The 19,858-nt window shown below is 40.2% G+C and overlaps 2 protein-coding genes across 4 annotated transcripts in view; both read right to left on the bottom strand.

Annotated features, from left to right (window-relative positions):
* Positions 1-1,136: 1,136 nt before the first annotated feature.
* Positions 1,137-6,015, bottom strand: LOC110521336 (hyaluronidase). 2 transcript variants are annotated; one of them, XM_021598832.3, is made up of 4 exons: positions 5,790-6,015; positions 2,850-3,812; positions 2,086-2,175; positions 1,137-1,951 (listed from the first exon to the last, which is right to left on the bottom strand). In XM_021598832.3, exons 2-4 carry the CDS (start codon positions 3,789-3,791, stop codon positions 1,520-1,522), a joined length of 1,464 nt encoding a protein of 487 aa, XP_021454507.1. In that variant the 5' UTR covers positions 3,792-3,812; positions 5,790-6,015; the 3' UTR covers positions 1,137-1,519. The 2 variants fall into 2 exon arrangements, with proteins under 2 accessions (XP_021454507.1, XP_090087308.1); XM_090231182.1 differs by lacking the exon at positions 5,790-6,015 and having other exon boundaries at positions 2,850-4,000.
* A 2,596-nt stretch (positions 6,016-8,611) lies between these two features.
* Positions 8,612-19,858, bottom strand: part of hyal4 (hyaluronidase 4) — a 37,703-nt gene continuing 26,456 nt past the window's right edge. Inside the window, exons 3-5 of one of the 2 annotated variants that reach the window (XM_090231183.1) lie at positions 17,608-18,605; positions 17,151-17,240; positions 8,612-10,580 (exon numbers count right to left, since the gene is read on the bottom strand). In XM_090231183.1, the coding sequence (XP_090087309.1) occupies positions 10,143-10,580; positions 17,151-17,240; positions 17,608-18,567 (1,488 nt within the window). In that variant the 5' untranslated portion in view covers positions 18,568-18,605 and the 3' untranslated portion in view covers positions 8,612-10,142. Of the gene's footprint in view, positions 11,210-17,150; positions 17,241-17,607; positions 18,606-19,858 lie in introns of both variants that reach the window. The other variant, XM_090231184.1, reaches the window with a different exon arrangement.

Raw genomic sequence — 19,858 nt, forward strand, 5'->3', positions numbered from 1 at the left:
ATATACAGTATATAACATTAGAAACCTAGTTAAAGGTTGTGGGTATACAGTATATAACATTAGAAACCTAGTTAAAGGTTGTGGATATACAGTATATAACATTAGAAACCTAGTTAAAGGTTGTGGATAAACAGTATATAACATTAGAAACCTAGTTAAAGGTTGTGGGTATACAGTATATAACATTAGAAACCTAGTTAAAGGTTGTGGATATACAGTATATCACATTAGAAACCTAGTTAAAGGTTGTGGATATACAGTATATAACATTAGAAACCTAGTTAAAGGTTGTGGGTATACAGTATATAACATTAGAAACCTAGTTAAAGGTTGTGGATATACAGTATATAACATTAGAAACCTAGTTAAAGGTTGTGGATATACAGTATATAACATTAGAAACCTAGTTAAAGGTTGTGGATATACAGTATATAACATTAGAAACCTAGTTAAAGGTTGTGGGTATACAGTATATAACATTAGAAACCTAGTTAAAGGTTGTGGATATACAGTATATAACATTAGAAACCTAGTTAAAGGTTGTGGGTATACAGTATATAACATTAGAAACCTAGTTAAAGGTTGTGGGTATACAGTATATAACATTAGAAACCTAGTTAAAGGTTGTGGATATACAGTATATAACATTAGAAACCTAGTTAAAGGTTGTGGATATACAGTATATCACATCAGAAACCTAGTTAAAGGTTGTGGGTATACAGTATATCCAGTTACACTTGTGATCTTGTCTTTACTTGGAAATGATGGTATTTTCACCATAATGTGTACTTTTACATCACCATCAAATGTGTTTACACTTTTCACAGCAGTTTCATTTATGTTTTTGTACTTTCACCAAAAGTGCAGTGTTCATACCTTTTACCTGAACTTTTTTTATTAGAATTTTTTACATATGGTAGCAACCCAAACTAGTATCCCAAACATAAACTCAAGAAGCCCTGGAAACTCCAAGTGACAGTACAACACAGTACAACACCTCCTTTTGTACACAATACACATACATCACAGGTGGCTTGTGGCACCTTAATTGGGCTCATAGTAATGGCTGGAAAGGAATAAATCAAATGGTATTGTCATGGCTGTTGAAGGAAGAACTGGACCAAGGTGCAGAGTGGTGAGCGTACATTTTCTTTTATTAGAAAAAATGACGCCAACAAAACAACAAACGAGAAAACAACCGTGAAGCTACAGGCTATGTGGAATAAACAAAAGTCAACTTCCCACAAAGACAGGTGGGAAAAGGGCTACCTAAGTATGGTTCTCAATCAGAGACAACGATAGACAGCTGTCCCTGATTGAGAACCCTACGTGGCCAAAACATAGAAACACAAATAATAGAACATAGAATACCCACCCCAAATCACACCCTGACCAAACCAAATAGAGACATAAAAAAGGATCTCTAAGGTCAGGGCGTGACAGGTATCAAACACATGGTTTCCATATGCTTGATACCAATCCATTCACTCCATTCCAGCCATTATTAGCAGTCTTCCCTTCACCAGCTTCCTGTGTTGTTGCACATCATTACAAGAAAAACATACATACTGTAGACAGAAGTCAGAATGACAAATGGTTGGAAGTATTGGGGAGTTCCATTGCTTTGGACAAAGTTGGGGAAGGAGTTTAGAGTACTGGAGGACTGACATGGTTCGTCAGAGTAGCACAAACAGTCAAATCTGTCAGCAAACCAGTCAATCTCATATTGGGACATTTCACCCTTCACAGCCAGATTGCCTGTTTTATATCTCTTGATCTGGAAGGTATATGGGTTGAGGTGTAGGTAGTCGTCTCTGTCCCAGTGCTTTCTTATGCATCGGCCATTCGCCCGACACAAAGCCTCGCTGCACAGCCGCGATGCTGTGGAAACATTCAAGATGTATGGATTCATGATCTTCTCCAGGTGGCGTCTGGCAGTGAAGCAGGAGTCCTGTGAAAAGTTAGGGACAGAATGATAAAGTGCTTTTGTTGTGTTTACATTAAATGTTTGATTAAATGCATTTAGGTGTATGGATTGTTCTTAGAAGCATATGAAATAGATCTGTAAAGAAATAGGGAGCATACCTCTGAGTCAGTGACATTCATGTCCCCCCAGGAGATCACCCCAGCCGCTCCCAGGGCAGCTGCCTCCCCAATGGTGTTCACCAGGTCATACTGGAAACCACAGAGTTACAAAGTCATAAGGGAAAATCACTATGACATAATACACCCCCACCAAGTCATTTAAAAGATACAAATCACACCAAGTCATTCAAAGAATAGACATTTTGCCAAGACAAAACACTAGCACTTCAAACACACTTCAAACAATAACATGATAGAAAATGACACTAAACAAAGTTGTCATGTTGGTAGAACAGAGGATTAAATAAAAAGATAGAGAGATCACTATGATTTTTTAGCAATACCCTTGAGACATTTAGGCCAGGGGTCGGCCAAAGGTTTTTAGCAACGTAAAAAACTATACGTCTTGTTTGTAGGATTTTAGTTTTACGTCCAAAAAGACTAAAATCACCAGTATTCCAGTAAAACATTTGTTTCATTTAGGAAATCTATTAAATTATTCCCACAAATATAAAAAGAGACATATGTGATCGTGTCTCAATATATTCAAGGTATGAAAGTATTGTTCTTTTGAAATACAATCTCTTTTTGGGCTTAGTTGTGTTCAATTATGCAGTGTACAAATTATTATAATTAAGTTCCATCCTCTACCACGGCTGAATCTAGTTGCAGACCCCTGGTTTAGGCTATGTCTGATTTTAGGCCAGTTAGTGTGCTGTCAGGTACATAAATAGTTTTCAGATCTCTTGACAGTGTTCACTGACCTCTGACATGTAGTCATCACCACTATCTTTGAAAACTGGGCGGATGTAGGCGTAGACAGGAATGGCGTAACTTTGGTTGGGGAGCATGGATACTCTCATAGCTTCCTGAATGCGGTGGCGGACAAACAGGCGGGCTTGGTAGGAATCTCTCAGGATCAGCTCCAGATAGATGGATGGATAGAGAGCAGTGGACTCCTTCCATAGCCACATCAACTCATCGTTCCTCTCTTGCTCAAGCTCAGGACAACTCCCAGAATAATCACTCATATCCTGGTTGTAGTCGTAGTTGTAACAGTCCGGGTACAGATAGTATCCCCAAAGCCTGTTGGGTCTTAGCCTCTTCCCAACCAAGAGAGATCGGAGAAAGTATCGCTTTGCTGCTCGCTCAAACACTATTTTGGCTCTGTCTTCGGCCTCGTCGTCGGATAAGGTTGGGGTCTTGGTTTTCACAGTCTCAATTGAGAGATCTCGATAGACGTCCTTGCTGCCCCAGTTCCGGACCCACTGTGGTCGCCACTCCTCAAAGTCAAGGATGGCGAGGCCCGGTTGGTCTTCGGGGATGTAGTATTCAATGTCATCTTCGGCCTGCTCACGGTGTTCCTGGAAATCAATCAGCTGTGGAAGGCCTTCATCATACATTTCCCCTGTGTCCTCGTCCACGTAGGGGAAGAGGCCGAAACGGTCGGTGTAGAAAATGGAGATGCTTTGGTTGGTGGCAGACTTCAAAGTGCTGCTCACTAACTGGAAGTGGGAGAGGTTGAGAACTACGCCAAATCTGGTCTCGCAGAGTTCTGTGGGAGCGTTCCACATGAATAGGAAGGGGTAGTCAGGATCTACAGGTGGGTCTGTTTTAGGTAGTGCCCAGTTAGTGCCCAGCAGAGTCATGAGAAAAAAACATTCCATGAAGTGCAGTCCACGAACGGAGACCCTGTCAAGATTCATTTTCAACTCTTTGTCTTATTCCTTAAGATGGGAAAACAAAGCATAAATAATCAAAGTTTTTGTGAGTAATGTTTTGGAGCAGAATCAAAAGAAAGCACATCCAACCCAGAGTTAAGTAGGTAAATGTGTTCTGCACTACCTTTCTTTTCAAAGCAGATTTCCTTTCAAAGAAGAAGTATTTGTTTTTGTTTGATTTAATTTTGTCAAATACAAACATAACTGTGACATCACTGGTCAGCATTCTATCCTGCACCATCTACTCAAAAAAAGCTTTTACATTTAAAGTGTTCAATTCAATAAAAATAATTACATTTTTCTGCGAGGGAACATCTTGTGTGGAGTGGAAAATACAACCAAACACTGCACAAATTGTAAAAATAGAAGTGATAGTCAAAATGGAGGCAATAGAGAATGACATCAGCACAAAACTAAGCACATTGTATTCAATCTTTTTTTTTGTTTTTGTTCACCTTTATTTAACCAGGTAGGCAAGTTGAGAACAAGTTCTCATTTATAACTGCTTCCTGGCCAAGAAAAAGTAAAGCAGTTCGACACATATAACAACACAGAGTTACACATGGAGTAAAACAAACATACACATCAATAATACAGTAGAAAAATAAGTCTATATACAATGTGAGCAAATGAGGTGAATCATATCTGTGATTTCTCAACTGCTGAAAATTACCACCCCATTTCCCGTACAATAGAGTTAGTAGAGAAATTCCATTATTATGTAAAGGGTAATTGATTTGGTGCATTTCCAAAGATCTGATCTATGTTCTGTTTTTCTCTTTCCTCAAGAACACCTGTTGGTACTTGTACTATTTCACAATGTATTGCAACTGGAAGAGTAGGAATTGGAGTTGATGATCATTGACTAGCAATGCCTGACGTGTGAATTAGAGCTCTGTGATATGGACAAAAATCCGTAATACAATACATTTCCTGAATATTGTGAGTATGATAATTAGAACTATACATTTATAACATTAATGTGCATCACATATATATATATATATATATATATATATATTACAAATAGTTTGATGGTTGAAGTCATCAATTGTAAAATGAACAATCACCCATATAAGCAAACGTATTTCGCATTTCTGTAGTAAATGTTAATTATTTTAATGAAGGATATCTGCAAAATGTCTGCGATAAGTGAATGGTATGGTCAGAGTTTATTGACCCAGTTCTACACTCTTAGAAAAAAGGGTTCCAAAAGGGCTCTGAAGCTATCAACATAGGATTTTTGTTCCAGGAAGAACACTTATTGGTTCAAGGTAGAACTATTTTGGGTTCCATGTAGAACCCTTTCCACAAAGGGTTCTACATGGAACCCAAAATAGTTCTACCTGGAACCAAAAGGGGTTCTTCAAAGGGTTCTCCTATGAGGACAGCCGAAGACCCCTTTTTGGTTCTACATAGCACCTTTTTTTCTAAGAGTGTACATGCATCTCTCACTTGAACTAATTCGGATGGTGGTTGTACTGGAATAAAGTCACATCCAGTTAAGCTGTCTTGTGTCCAAGTCTTTTCTTTAATAAAGCTGATGTTCCACTCTCTGAAAGCTACAAACGGCGCGTTGCATTACCCATCTCAATTCATTTACATGGCAGACAGGAACTTAGACACACGTCAAGCATTACTAATCAATGATCATCAACTCCAATTCCCACTCTCATTCCTCACATTATGCAACCTTGTAATGTACTCAAGGTTTAAAAAGGCTTCTAAAGTTTGTCATTTCCACTTTGGAAAATGAATCAAACCCTACTAAAATGTCCATTAATTATAATCCACATAATAATTCACATTTCCTTTTGCTGCAGGATTATTTTCCTGCTGTTGCGAACTGGCTCAAATTAAGATCCTATATCTATACCACTTCAAACTTACTTCAAACAATAACATGAGAGAAAATGAGACTTAACAAAGTTGTCGAGCTGGTAGAACAAAGGAATAAAGGTTACAACATGAATGTGCACACACCTGTTCCAGGGATTCACACACAAATCCCTTGCAATCCAGCACACTCTGTATTTCCCCTTCTCCTGCTCAAAATGTTTGATCCCTTACTACAAACTTCACCACAGGTCTCATCTGGGAAATTTAAATAGGGTGTCTCTAAATACGTTTTGCAATAGCTTTGAGCGTAGCTTGCGTTTGAAGACAGACGTTGATTTATATGCTAGGTCTTGTGACTCCCTCAGGTGGTTATATTTATTGGGATTCGTTGATATGAACAGGTTTAAAATGAACCTGTCTGTGCCTGGAGGGGGGTATGAGGAAACATGTTTATCACAACAATGTGTGGACACCACCAAATATCCTTGCTATGTGTCATAATTTGATTTGTCCCTAGTATCTTTCCCTCTATATGCTCGGTCAGTTTAAATTGGAAATGTACTGCTGAGTAATTGTACATACGTAGCTAGTAATTTCATCATATCTATGACCGAATCTGTTAATTCTTTGGAGTCTAAGACGTTGGGGGGGGGATTGTTAAGTTGAAATCTGGATTTGTTTTTAGATGGCCATACTATGGATCATTTAGCTATTTGATTTGGAATTGTAGGACCTTTTTTTTTATACCTTTTAGGTATAATATATATATATATATATATATATATATATATATATAAAATATGTATACGCCCATATAATCACATTGAATAACACATTCATAAATGGCAAAAAGGATAGTCCAAAAATAAATAATAAGAAACAAGGTTTTGAAGTGTTTGTCTTAATTCTAGGAGACGTACAAAAAAACTCAGGAAATATATCTATATTTTTTACACATATTTAAAACAAACTATTTCATCAACTTAATTATCACAGTAGCATTACTCAAAGCCCCTCAAAGGTTATTGGGTTAAAGGTTACTATCACGACCCAAATGCAGACTGTGTTGAAGTAACAATATTCTGGAAGAAATATGTTCTGGAAGAAAACCTGATGGAGTCTGCAAAAGACCTGAGACTGGGACGGAGATTTGTCTTCCAACAAGACAATGATCCAAAACATAAAGCAAAATCTACAATGGAATGGTTCAAAAATAAACATATCCAGGTGTTAGAATGGCCAAGTCAAAGTCCAGACCTGAATCCAATCGAGAATCTGTGGAAAGAACTGAAAACTGCTGTTCACAAATGCTCTCCATCCAACCTCACTGAGCTCGAGCTGTTTTGCAAGGAGGAATGGGAAAAAATGTCAGTCTCTCGATGTGCAAAACTGATAGAGACATACCTCAAGCGACTTACAGCTGTAATCGCAGCAAAAGGTGGCGCTACAAAGTATTAACTTAAGGGGGCTGAATAATTTTGCACGCCCAATTTTTCAGTTTTTGATTTGTTAAAAAAGTTTGAAATATCCAATAAATGTCGTTCCACTTCATGATTGTGTCCCACTTGTTGTTGATTCTTCACAAAAAAATACAGTTTTATATCTTTATGTTTGAAGCCTGAAATGTGGCAAAAGGTCGCAAAGTTCAAGGGGGCCGAATACTTTCGCAAGGCACTGTAATTCTAGGCAGAGTCGCAAAGAAAAAGCCATATCTCAGACTGGCCAATAAAAATAAAAGGTTAAGATGGGCAAAATAACACAGACACTGGACAGAGGAACTCTGCCTAGAAGGCCAGCATTCTGGAGTCGCCTCTTCACTGTTGACGTTGAGACTGGTGTTTTACGGGTACTATTTAACGAAGCTGCCAGTTGAGGACTTGTGAGACGTCTGTTTCTCAAGCTAGACACTATAATGTACTTGTCCTCTTACTCAGTTGTGCACCGCGGCCTCCCATTCCTCTTTCTATTCTGGTTAAGGCCAGTTTGCGCTGTTCTGTGAAGGGAGTAGTAGACAGCGCAATTTCTCGCATGGAGTAGCCCTTATTTCTCAGAACAAGAATAGACTGACGAGTTTCAGAAGAAAATTATTTGTTTCTGGCTATTTTGAGCCTGTAATCAAACCCAAAAATGCTGATGCTCCAGATACTCACCCTCTCTAAAGAAGGCCAGTTGTGTTGCTTCTTTAATCAGAACAACATTTTTCAGTTGTGCTAACATAATTGCAAAAGGGTTTTCTCATGATCAATTAGCCTTTTAAAATGACTAACTTGGATTAGCTAACACAACGTGCCATTGGAACACAGGAGTGATGGTTGCTGATAATGGGCCTCTGTACGCCTATGTAGATATTCCATTAAAAATCAGCTGTTTCCAGCTACAATAGTCATTTACAACATTAACAATGTCTACACTGTATTTCTGATCAATTTGATGTTATTTTAATGGACAGAAAAATGTGATTTTCTTTCAAAAACAAGGACATTTCTAATTAACCCCAAACTTTTGAACGGTAGTGTCTATCAGCCAATACAGCTGGTCCTGTACATTTCTGTGAAACTGCTGCTTTTACTGATATCTGGTCTCCTATCTCGTTTCTGCACTCTGGAAAACACAGATGCCCTTCAAGGCACCTGACCTCTGGAGTGTGCCGAGGATATCAGTGTGTGTCTGCAGTTATCAGCCTAACACATTGCGTGTAAGAGAAGGAATGTGTCCAAATACACATGCAATAGAATCCAAACTTTAAGGGTCACTTTCAGGGCCACTTTCAGGGTCACTTTCAGGGCCACTTTAAGGGACTGTTAAAGGGCTACTAAAGGGCCGATTAAAAACCATTCTCAATGGAGAATCTTCATTGATACGTTGTCAATCGGAAAATAGTCATCCATGTTTATTTCTTGATATCAGCCTCCATACAATGCCATTTAATTAAGTTTCTTAGCTTTGAAGCAGAATGTAGAAACAAATTGATGTATCCAAAATGATTGATTTTTTATTTTTTTGCAGTTCATCTACATTCAAGCAACACGTGTCATATGTTGCATATAATCCTTGTGTATTTGGTTTACAATCTTGGAATCTTAAGTGCAGTCTAGGCAAAAGCACAACAGGGCTACTATTGCTGAGATGGCTGAGATGATGAAATCATCCACATTGAGATGGATTTGTCTACAGTGAAACCACAGTCAGTAGACATAATGAAAAAAATTGTATGAACTACTTATATGAGCCACTTGTTCATACACATAAAACATGAACACAAAGTGAGTAAAGCAATCCAAAAAGAAATGTTGGCGGCCATCAAAATGCTGACATGCCTTATATTGATGCCAAGTCAATTATGACTCTAGCCCTTGGTGCTTCACAGAAAGAACATCTGGAGAACATTTGTTCAGTGCCATCGTGCATGGATGGAACAACATGGATACAAGATTTGAAACATTTCTGTTATTTACATTAAAATAACATATAGTCCATATACAGAATGGTTTTACAGTCTAGTTTAGCATAACAATTGTACATCAAAATTATTTTACAGTTTCACACATTTCAAGAGTAACCTGGGTAGAAAACACTCACTTTGGTGTTGCAAGACAATACCTTGTGACTCTCCTACAGTAAACTACTAACTAAGGAGGACAGGCAAAAGGTGTTGACATTACATACCTTGTCTCTTCCATTGCTGCTCAGTGTTAACCCCTGCCTACCTGAGCTTTAATGTCAGAGTGATAAGTAAAGGCTTTGGCTTCTTTTGAGCATACACCTGTGAATCTATGAGATGTCCAGTTTAAATACAACTTGAACACCAATGTTTGCAAAAAGGTGTGGGAAGGAAACAGCTGGCACCCTCCATAGCGCCTCTGTCACACAATGCTCTGTTGCCTACTAAACAGTGCTGCCTGTGGAAGGCCATGGGAAGGCCCGAACGTGATGTGCTTCGGAAACTTTTCCATGGAGATATACCAATTTGTTAAAGGCTTTTTCAAATTGCGCTGTGCCAAGGAACTTTTTAAAACTTTATTGTTCCTCCAGTAGTCAAATTAGATAATCCGTTCAAATTAATTCGCATTCAATGATAGCGTACGATTAAAAAAAAAAAAAAACTTGGAAATACCAAGCTTATTGCTAGATGAAACTGCACAGTATTAGGGGAGACTGGAGCAAAAAACAGCCCACAGTTTATATTGATCCTAATATTTAGTAAGGCTTAATGAAACCATAATGTAGGTTTGATGACAGGATAAGCATTTAGGGTGGCAGGTAGCCTAGCAGTTAGAGCATTGGGCCAGTAACTGAAAGGTTGTTAGTTTCAATCCCTGAGCTGACAAGGTGGTACCCTTCAAGTAAAGTGTTACCCATTATAGTGAAGGACCGCAGTTGAAAAATGACACAGCGTTGCATGAAAGCAGTGTCCCATGGAAGTGACTTCAAGCTCTGTCTCCCCTACCGCAAATAACACACGGCACTTAAAGTGCTATCATCATACAACAGTCCCCACTAAGGATATAAGTTCAATAGGAGGAGCAACACTACCAAGCCAAGGGTGTTCCCAGTTCGTGAAGCCGCACTTTCCCTCTGCTCCTCCTCCCCCTCTCCCCCCTCCTCTTCCTCCTCTTCTTCCACCACCTTGTTCAGGCTGTCACACTTCTCCCCGGTGTGTCCCTCATAGCAGTGACAGCGGAACCTCTCGGCCAGTAGTTGGAGCTCGTGCTGCGAGTGCCAGCCAGTGACCACAAAGTCCCCGTCCCCTGAGGGCTGGATGTGGTAGCTGTCTCCGCTCAGGTGGAGGTAGTACGGGGCGTGGAGGTTCCTGCGGACACAGCGGCCGTTGCTCTGGCACAGGAAGTCACTGCAGACCTCTGCAGCCCGTGTCACATTGGTGATGTACTGACCCAGGCGCTGGTTCAGGAAGGACTTCACCTTTGTGCAGTTGTGCTGGAGACAAGAGAGAGAGAGAGAGAGAGAGAGAGAGAGAGAGAGAGAGAGAGAGAGAGAGAGAGAGAGAGAGAGAGAGATAGAGAGAGAGAGATAGAGAGATAGAGAGAGAGAGAGATAGAGAGAGAGATAGAGAGAGAGAGAGAGAGAGAGAGAGAGAGAGAGAGAGAGAGATAGAGAGATAGAGAGATAGAGAGATAGAGAGATAGAGAGAGATAGAGAGAGAGAGAGAGAGAGAGAGAGAGAGAGAGAGAGAGAGAGAGAGAAAACGAAGAGACAGTCAAACAAATAAGGACATTGTGCAATCCACGATAATCCCTTATATACTTTAGCGCGTTGCCCCATACTGTCATAACTATTCTCTGTTGGTTTTCAGCTATTTTCAACCAACTATTGTCCTCCTTATAGCATTGGTACGTCTTACACCCAGATTTATAAAATGCTTGAAGCTTCAACTCAAGCTTCAAGAGAACCCAGTAAGCAAAATGAAGTTGAAAATACATATTTTAGACTTCATTTCCAGACGTTGACGGTGTATTTTATCTGCTGAATGAAAGGTGAAAATACTTCTTTTCCGGATGCTGAAAATACTTGTTTTCTGGACGTTGCAATCAAGTGCATTTGAGGTGCTGAATGAAAGGAGAAAATACAAAGACGTCAAAAATATGTATTTTCCAGACATTGAAAAGAGATAATTTACAGATATTGAAATAAGTATTTTTTGGTCATTAATTCTGTGGCCAAATTTCAACTGCACATACATTATCAATGGCGATCTGTTGATGAGGAAGGCACAAAACACAAATTGCTCCTGTAATCCGCTCTGTATAAGAGTGTCTGCTAAAATGTAATGTAAATATAAACTGTGCAGTACTGTGATGTTCAAACTTGTGAAATATAGCCTAGACGTCTATGATTCGGTTGGACAGACCACATTTGTACTTGTTTGGGGGTGGAGCTCATTAGAATAATACCCAGCATGCGTTTGCAAGTGTTTGTTTTTACATTTACAATAATGTAATACATTTAATGTTGCAATCTTCATTTTGCTTATCTTTCCTATTTTAAGAGGCATTATATCACAATAATAATTTATTAGGGTTAGTATATAGACTGTATTTAGACTTTCTTTTTTCTACTGTGTCATTGACTTGTTTATTGTGTTATTGGCTTGTTTATTGTTTATTCCATATGTAACTCTGTGTTGTTGTCTGTGTTCCACAAGATATAGTCCTGACACACATCTAGGGTTGCTAGATGTGCGATCCAGTCGTTCGTTATTTTTGTTCTGCATCTATAGACACGACCCAGTCGTTCGTTCTTTTTGTTCTGTATCTATGGACACGACCCAGTCGTTCATTCTTTTTGTTCTGTATCTATGGACACGACCAAGTCGTTTAGTCTTTTTGTTCTGTATCTATGGACACGACCCAGTCGTTCATTCTTTTTGTTCTGTATCTATGGACACGACCAAGTCGTTTAGTCTTTTTGTTCTGTATCTATAGACACGACCCAGTCGTTCATTCTTTTTGTTCTGTATCTATGGACACGACCCAGTCGTTCTGTCTTTTTGTTCTGTATCTATGGACACGACCCAGTCGTTCATTCTTTTTGTTCTGTATCTATAGACACGATCCAGTCGTTCATTCTTTTTGTTCTGTATCTATGGACACGACCCAGTCGTTCATTCTTTTTGTTCTGTATCTATGGACACGACCCAGTCGTTCTGTCTTTTTGTTCTGTATCTATGGACACGACCCAGTCGTTCATTCTTTTTGTTCTGTATCTATGGACACGACCCAGTCGTTCATTCTTTTTGTTCTGTATCTATGGACACGACCCAGTCGTTCTGTCTTTTTGTTCTGTATCTATGGACACGACCCAGTCATTCATTCTTTTTGTTCTGTATCTATGGACACGACCCAGTCGTTCATTCTTTTTGTTCTGTATCTATGGACACGACCCAGTCGTTCTGTCTTTTTGTTCTGTATCTATGGACACGACCCAGTCGTTCTGTCTTTTTGTTCTGTATCTATGGACACGACCCAGTCGTTCTGTCTTTTTGTTCTGTATCTATGGACACGATCCAGTCATTCAGTCTTTTTGTTCTGTATCTATGGACACGACCCAGTCGTTCTGTCTTTTTGTTCTGTATCTATGGACACGACCCAGTCGTTCATTATTTTTGTTCTGTATCTATAGACACGATCCAGTCGTTCATTCTTTTTGTTCTGTATCTATAGACACGATCCAGTCGTTCATTCTTTTTGTTCTGTATCTATAGACACGACCCAGTCGTTCTGTCTTTTTGTTCTGTATCTATGGACACGACCCAGTCGTTCATTCCTTTTCTTCTGTATCTATAGACACGATCCAGTCGTTCATTCCTTTTCTTCTGTATCTATAGACACGATCCAGTCGTTCATTCCTTTTCTTCTGTATCTATAGACACGATCCAGTCGTTCATTCTTTTTGTTCTGTATCTATAGACACGATCCAGTCGTTCATTCTTTTTGTTCTGTATCTATAGACACGACCCAGTCGTTCTGTCTTTTTGTTCTGTATCTATGGACACGACCCAGTCGTTCATTCTTTTTGTTCTGTATCTATGGACACGACCCAGTCGTTCATTCTTTTTGTTCTGTATCTATAGACACGATCCAGTCGTTCATTCTTTTTGTTCTGTATCTATGGACACGATCCAGTCATTCAGTCTTTTTGTTCTGTATCTATGGACACGACCCAGTCGTTCTGTCTTTTTGTTCTGTATCTATGGACACGACCCAGTCGTTCATTATTTTTGTTCTGTATCTATAGACACGATCCAGTCGTTCATTCCTTTTCTTCTGTATCTATGGACACGATCCAGTCGTTCATTCTTTTTGTTCTGTATCTATAGACACGATCCAGTCGTTCATTCCTTTTCTTCTGTATCTATAGACACGATCCAGTCGTTCATTCCTTTTCTTCTGTATCTATGGACACGATCCAGTCGTTCATTCTTTTTGTTCTGTATCTATAGACACGATCCAGTCGTTCATTATTTTTGTTCTGTATCTATAGACACGATCCAGTCGTTCAGTCTTTTTGTTCTGTATCTATAGACACGATCCAGTCGTTCATTCTTTTTGTTCTGTATCTATAGACACGATCCAGTCGTTCAGTCTTTTTGTTCTGTATCTATAGACACGATCCAGTCGTTCAGTCTTTTTGTTCTGTATCTATAGACACGATCCAGTCGTTCATTCTTTTTGTTCTGTATCTATAGACACGATCCAGTCGTTCAGTCTTTTTGTTCTGTATCTATAGACACGATCCAGTCGTTCAGTCTTTTTGTTCTGTATCTATAGACACGATCCAGTCGTTCATTCTTTTCTTCTGTATCTATAGACACGATCCAGTCGTTCATTCTTTTTGTTCTGTATCTATAGACACGATCCAGTCGTTCATTCTTTTTGTTCTGTATCTATAGACACGACCCAGTCGTTCTGTCTTTTTGTTCTGTATCTATGGACACGACCCAGTCGTTCATTCTTTTTGTTCTGTATCTATGGACACGACCCAGTCGTTCATTCTTTTTGTTCTGTATCTATAGACACGATCCAGTCGTTCATTCTTTTTGTTCTGTATCTATGGACACGACCCAGTCGTTCATTCTTTTTGTTCTGTATCTATGGACACGACCCAGTCGTTCTGTCTTTTTGTTCTGTATCTATGGACACGACCCAGTCGTTCATTCTTTTTGTTCTGTATCTATGGACACGACCCAGTCGTTCATTCTTTTTGTTCTGTATCTATGGACACGACCCAGTCGTTCTGTCTTTTTGTTCTGTATCTATGGACACGACCCAGTCGTTCATTCTTTTTGTTCTGTATCTATGGACACGACCCAGTCGTTCATTCTTTTTGTTCTGTATCTATGGACACGACCCAGTCGTTCTGTCTTTTTGTTCTGTATCTATGGACACGACCCAGTCGTTCTGTCTTTTTGTTCTGTATCTATGGACACGACCCAGTCGTTCTGTCTTTTTGTTCTGTATCTATGGACACGATCCAGTCATTCAGTCTTTTTGTTCTGTATCTATGGACACGACCCAGTCGTTCTGTCTTTTTGTTCTGTATCTATGGACACGACCCAGTCGTTCATTATTTTTGTTCTGTATCTATAGACACGATCCAGTCGTTCATTCCTTTTCTTCTGTATCTATGGACACGATCCAGTCGTTCATTCTTTTTGTTCTGTATCTATGGACACGATCCAGTCGTTCATTCTTTTTGTTCTGTATCTATAGACACGATCCAGTCGTTCATTATTTTTGTTCTGTATCTATAGACACGATCCAGTCGTTCATTCTTTTTGTTCTGTATCTATAGACACGATCCAGTCGTTCATTCTTTTTGTTCTGTATCTATAGACACGACCCAGTCGTTCTGTCTTTTTGTTCTGTATCTATGGACACGACCCAGTCGTTCATTCCTTTTCTTCTGTATCTATAGACACGATCCAGTCGTTCATTCCTTTTCTTCTGTATCTATAGACACGATCCAGTCGTTCATTCCTTTTCTTCTGTATCTATAGACACGATCCAGTCGTTCATTCTTTTTGTTCTGTATCTATAGACACGATCCAGTCGTTCATTCTTTTTGTTCTGTATCTATAGACACGACCCAGTCGTTCTGTCTTTTTGTTCTGTATCTATGGACACGACCCAGTCGTTCTGTCTTTTTGTTCTGTATCTATGGACACGACCCAGTCGTTCTGTCTTTTTGTTCTGTATCTATGGACACGACCCAGTCGTTCATTCCTTTTCTTCTGTATCTATGGACACGATCCAGTCGTTCATTCTTTTTGTTCTGTATCTATAGACACGATCCAGTCGTTCATTCTTTTTGTTCTGTATCTATGGACACGATCCAGTTGTTCATTCTTTTTCTTCTGTATCTATGGACACGATCCAGTTGTTCATTCTTTTTGTTCTGTATCTATAGACACGATCCAGTCGTTCATTCTTTTTGTTCTGTATCTATAGACACGATCCAGTCGTTCATTCTTTTTGTTCTGTATATATAGACACGACCCAGTCGTTCTGTCTTTTTGTTCTGTATCTATGGACACGATCCAGTCGTTCATTCTTTTTCTTCTGTATCTATGGACACGATCCAGTTGTTCATTCTTTTTGTTCTGTATCTATGGACACGATCCAGTTGTTCATTCTTTTTGTTCTGTATCTATGGACACGATCCAGTCGTTCATTCCTTTTCTTCTGTATCTATGGACACGATCCAGTCGTTCATTATTTTTGTTCTGTATCTATAGACACGATCCAGTCGTTCATTCTTTTTGTTCTGTATCTATAGACACGATCCAGTCGTTCATTCTTTTTGTTCTGTATCTATGGACACGATCCAGTCGTTCATTCTTTTTGTTCTGTATCTATAGACACGATCCAGTCGTTCATTCTTTTTGTTCTGTATCTATAGACACGATCCAGTCGTTCATTCTAAATGTTCCATTGCCATACTGACTGGCAACGTTCTTTTCCCTTGCCTGCTAGCTAGCCAACTACGGTTAATTTACAGTCATGTCAAAAAGTGCAGCCAGAATAACAGCAAAGTAGCTGCATTTGCATTTGTTTAAACTGTTTTCTAGTGAAGATGGAACAGAGGAAATAGGCATTTCAACATCATAGATTCAGCCAGTGGTAACTTTTGAAATAGACACTGGCTGGAAGGCGGTTTTAACCAATCAGCATTCTGGATTAGTCCCACCCTTGTATAATTCATTACAGTACAGTATAGTTTAATTCCGTAGAGTACAGTGGGGTGCAAAACAGTACACTATACTTTACTTTTCTATACTTTACTGTTCCTTAATGTGCTCTACTGTACTGTAATGTATTGTACTCTGCTTTTCATCAATGTACTGTGCAGTACGGTGCGGTCCAAACCGGACCGGATTAAATCTGAACCAATTATAGACGTCTATGTTTGGGCCAATTCCAGGGTGATCTGGACCGGACCAAATCTGAAACAATTATAAACGTCTGTTTGGGCCAAATATAGGCACGTCCAGAACAGACATCTGTGGACGGAGAAATCAAGGCTGGTCCAGTCCGGACAAAATCTGAACCATAGACGTCTATGTTTGGCTAAAATAAAGTTGAGACCAAAAATCTGCATCCTTGTACGCTGAAAACAAGGCCAGTACAGACTGCACCAAAAAAAGATATACAAAAGACATCGCCATTGGTAAATGCTTAGTGGGAAGAATGTTTGGAATACATTTAGGAATACATTACATTTCTTCTCAAAGCCTCATTTTGAATGACAGATGTACACAGGCCTTGGAGGTGTTGACAGCAAAATTAAGAATGAACAGAATGAACAGAATGAAATAGCAAGCACATTATTTTCATAGCTTTAATTCATGATTTGTCTTTGTCAGAGCTGTTCATTGCCCTGACGCCAGCCTTTTTGGCTCTTCTCTATTCTAGCTTGTCTAACACTTGGATGGTCTAACTATAATGCAAATCATATAAGATAACAGTAAAGATGGAGAATCAGACTCACTCTGGATGAGGTGAGGTTGAGGTCTCCCCAGATCACAAAACCAGCAGCACCAAGAGCAGCACTCTCCCCAATGGTGTGGATCAAGTCTTTCTGCAATACACATACAGACAGACACACAGACAGGATAATTCCACCACATTTTCAACTTTTTTAAGCAGCCACAAGATGGTGCTAATGTCTCCTCAGGAAAAGCAGAATTGCCTGCACACAACTGATGATGCAGTACTCTAAATAGGGTTGACTGCTGAGGGGGAAACAAATTAGTGTAGGTTAAAGAATGCCAAAAAGAAATAATTCCCAGTCAAACAAATTATGTCTAAACTGATCCTGTCTGTAAAGCATTACAAAGCTTTGTAGTATCAACTAATGATCAGTGAATTACCAGTCCCATTGGGATAATGTAGGATGAAAAGCATTTGATTTTAGACCTTTGGGTTACTAAGTGTGGTAGTCTTACCGTGGTGAGGAAGGCCATTGCCTCGTCTCTGTAGCCCAGGCGTGTGTACACAAATGTGGGCAGATCATAGCTGTGTGAGGTGAGCCCAGCTATCCTCAGAGATTCCAGCACCCTAAACTGGGAGAAATGGAGATTGCTGACACTGTCTGTTTGGCTCTTCCTGATAGCCACTGAGGGAAACAGTGCTGTGCTGCTGTTCCACAACCAGAGCAGTTCGTCATTACGCAGGCTCTCCAGCAGAGGGCAGGAGCCTGTGTAGTTGTGCTCATACAGGTTGTAGTTGTGGCAGTCCGGATAGAGGTAGAAGCCCCAGAGTCCGTTGGGGCGAAGGAACGTCCCTAGCTGGACAGTCTTCTGCATGAACGCACGGGCACTCTTCTCAAAGCGTTTGCTCGCCAGCTCTTCGATTTGTGATGAAGTCACATTAACATAGGCCTGTGTGATCAGCTCCCGGGACTTCCGCCGGTAAATGTCTTTCTTGTGCCAGTTGCGGTTCCACTGTGGGCGCCAGTACTCCCAGTCAATGACCGCCAGACCGGCAAAGTCCTCCGAGGGGATAAAATGGTTGATATCCCTGTAGGCCTTGAGGAGATGGTCATTCATGTTGCAGTTTTGGGGCAGGCCTCCATTGATAGGGATGCTGTGGTCCGTGTAGAAAGGGTAGAGGCCCAGCCGGTTGGCATAGAAGATGGTAACGTTCTGGCCAGTGTGGACGGCCCGCGGACTGCCACTAATGTGGAAGAGGTGCTCCAGGTTGGTGTGGACATTGTACTTGACAGTGCAGAGGTCCAGCGGTGCGTTCCAGGCAGCGATGAAGGGCTTGCGGCCCACCAGGGGCAGTTTGGCAGGCTTCTGGCTGAAGGCGGCATGAAAGAATAGCAGGAGCCAGGAACAGGTGAGGGCGCAGGCCACAGGCACGGCGTGGTGAGGTTGGCCACTTCCAACGGGCACCATGAGCATCCTGGAGCTTGGGTCAATGGGAAGGGCTGTCAAACATCCTGAAGAGAGAAAAGGGAAGAGAGAGAGTGAGTAAGATAGTGAATGATACAGACAGAAGAAGGACAGAGAGTGAAATGGTGTGAAAGAGAGTGAACAATATAGAGGAATGATGGAGAGAGAAAGAGTGGATGAGGAAGAGAGAGAGAGAGAGAGAAAGAGAGGCAGAGTGAGTGAGAGAGAAGGAGAAAGGAAGAGAGAGGACATTAGGGATTATAGATGAGGGGTCATTTTATCATATAGTGTTTCATATAGTGTTTCACAACAATGCTTGTGAAAAAAATGACAATTTTAATTTACGATCTGTAGAAAATATGCGAATAGAAAGGTTCAGAACCTTTGTGAAACATCACAGCACAGTGGGAAAATATATGGCAGCTGGAAATCCAAACTGGATGGTCTTCAGACACAGATGGGAGAGGACAAACAAAATATAACTAAAGTTAAATATACTGTGCATAAAATGAATATACAGTTGAAGTTGGATGTTTACATACACCTTAGCCAACTACATTTATACTCCGTTTTTCACAATTCCTGAGATGTAATCCTAGTAAACAAACCCCTGTCTTAGGTCAGTTAGGATCACCACTTGATTTAAAGAAAGTGAAATGTCAGAATAAGAGTAGAGAGAATAACTTATTTCAGCTTTTATTTCTTTCATCACATTTCCAGTGAGTCGGCAGTTTACATACAGTCAATTCGTATTTGGTAGCATTGCCATCAAATTGTTTAACTTGGGTCAAACGTTTCGGGTAGCCTTCCACAAACTTCCCACAAGAAGTTCGGTGAATTTTGGCCCATTCCTCCTGACAGAGCTGGTGTAACTGAGTCAGGATTGTAGGCCTCCTTGCAAGCACATGATTTTTCAATTCTGCCCTCAAATTGTCTATAGGATTGAGGTCAGGGCCTTGTGATGGCCACTCCAATACCTTGACTTTGTTGTCCTTAAGCCATTTTGCCACAGCTTTGGAAGTATGCTTGGGGTCATTGTCCATTCGGAGACCCATTTGTGACCAAGCTTTAACTTCCTGACTGACGTCTTGAGATGTTGCTTCAATATATCCACATAATTTTCCTGCCTCATGATGCCATCTATTTTGTGAAGTGCACTAGTCCCTTCTGCAGCAAAGCACCCCCACAACATGATGCTGCCACCCCCGTGCTTCACGGATGGGATGTTATTCTTTGGCTTGCAAGCCTCCCTATTATTCCTCCAAACATAACGAGGATCATTATGGCCAAACAATTATAT

This window comes from Oncorhynchus mykiss, chromosome 4, assembly GCF_057628025.1.
Source record: "Oncorhynchus mykiss isolate SJ-2025 chromosome 4, ASM5762802v1, whole genome shotgun sequence".
NCBI lineage: Eukaryota > Metazoa > Chordata > Actinopteri > Salmoniformes > Salmonidae > Oncorhynchus > Oncorhynchus mykiss.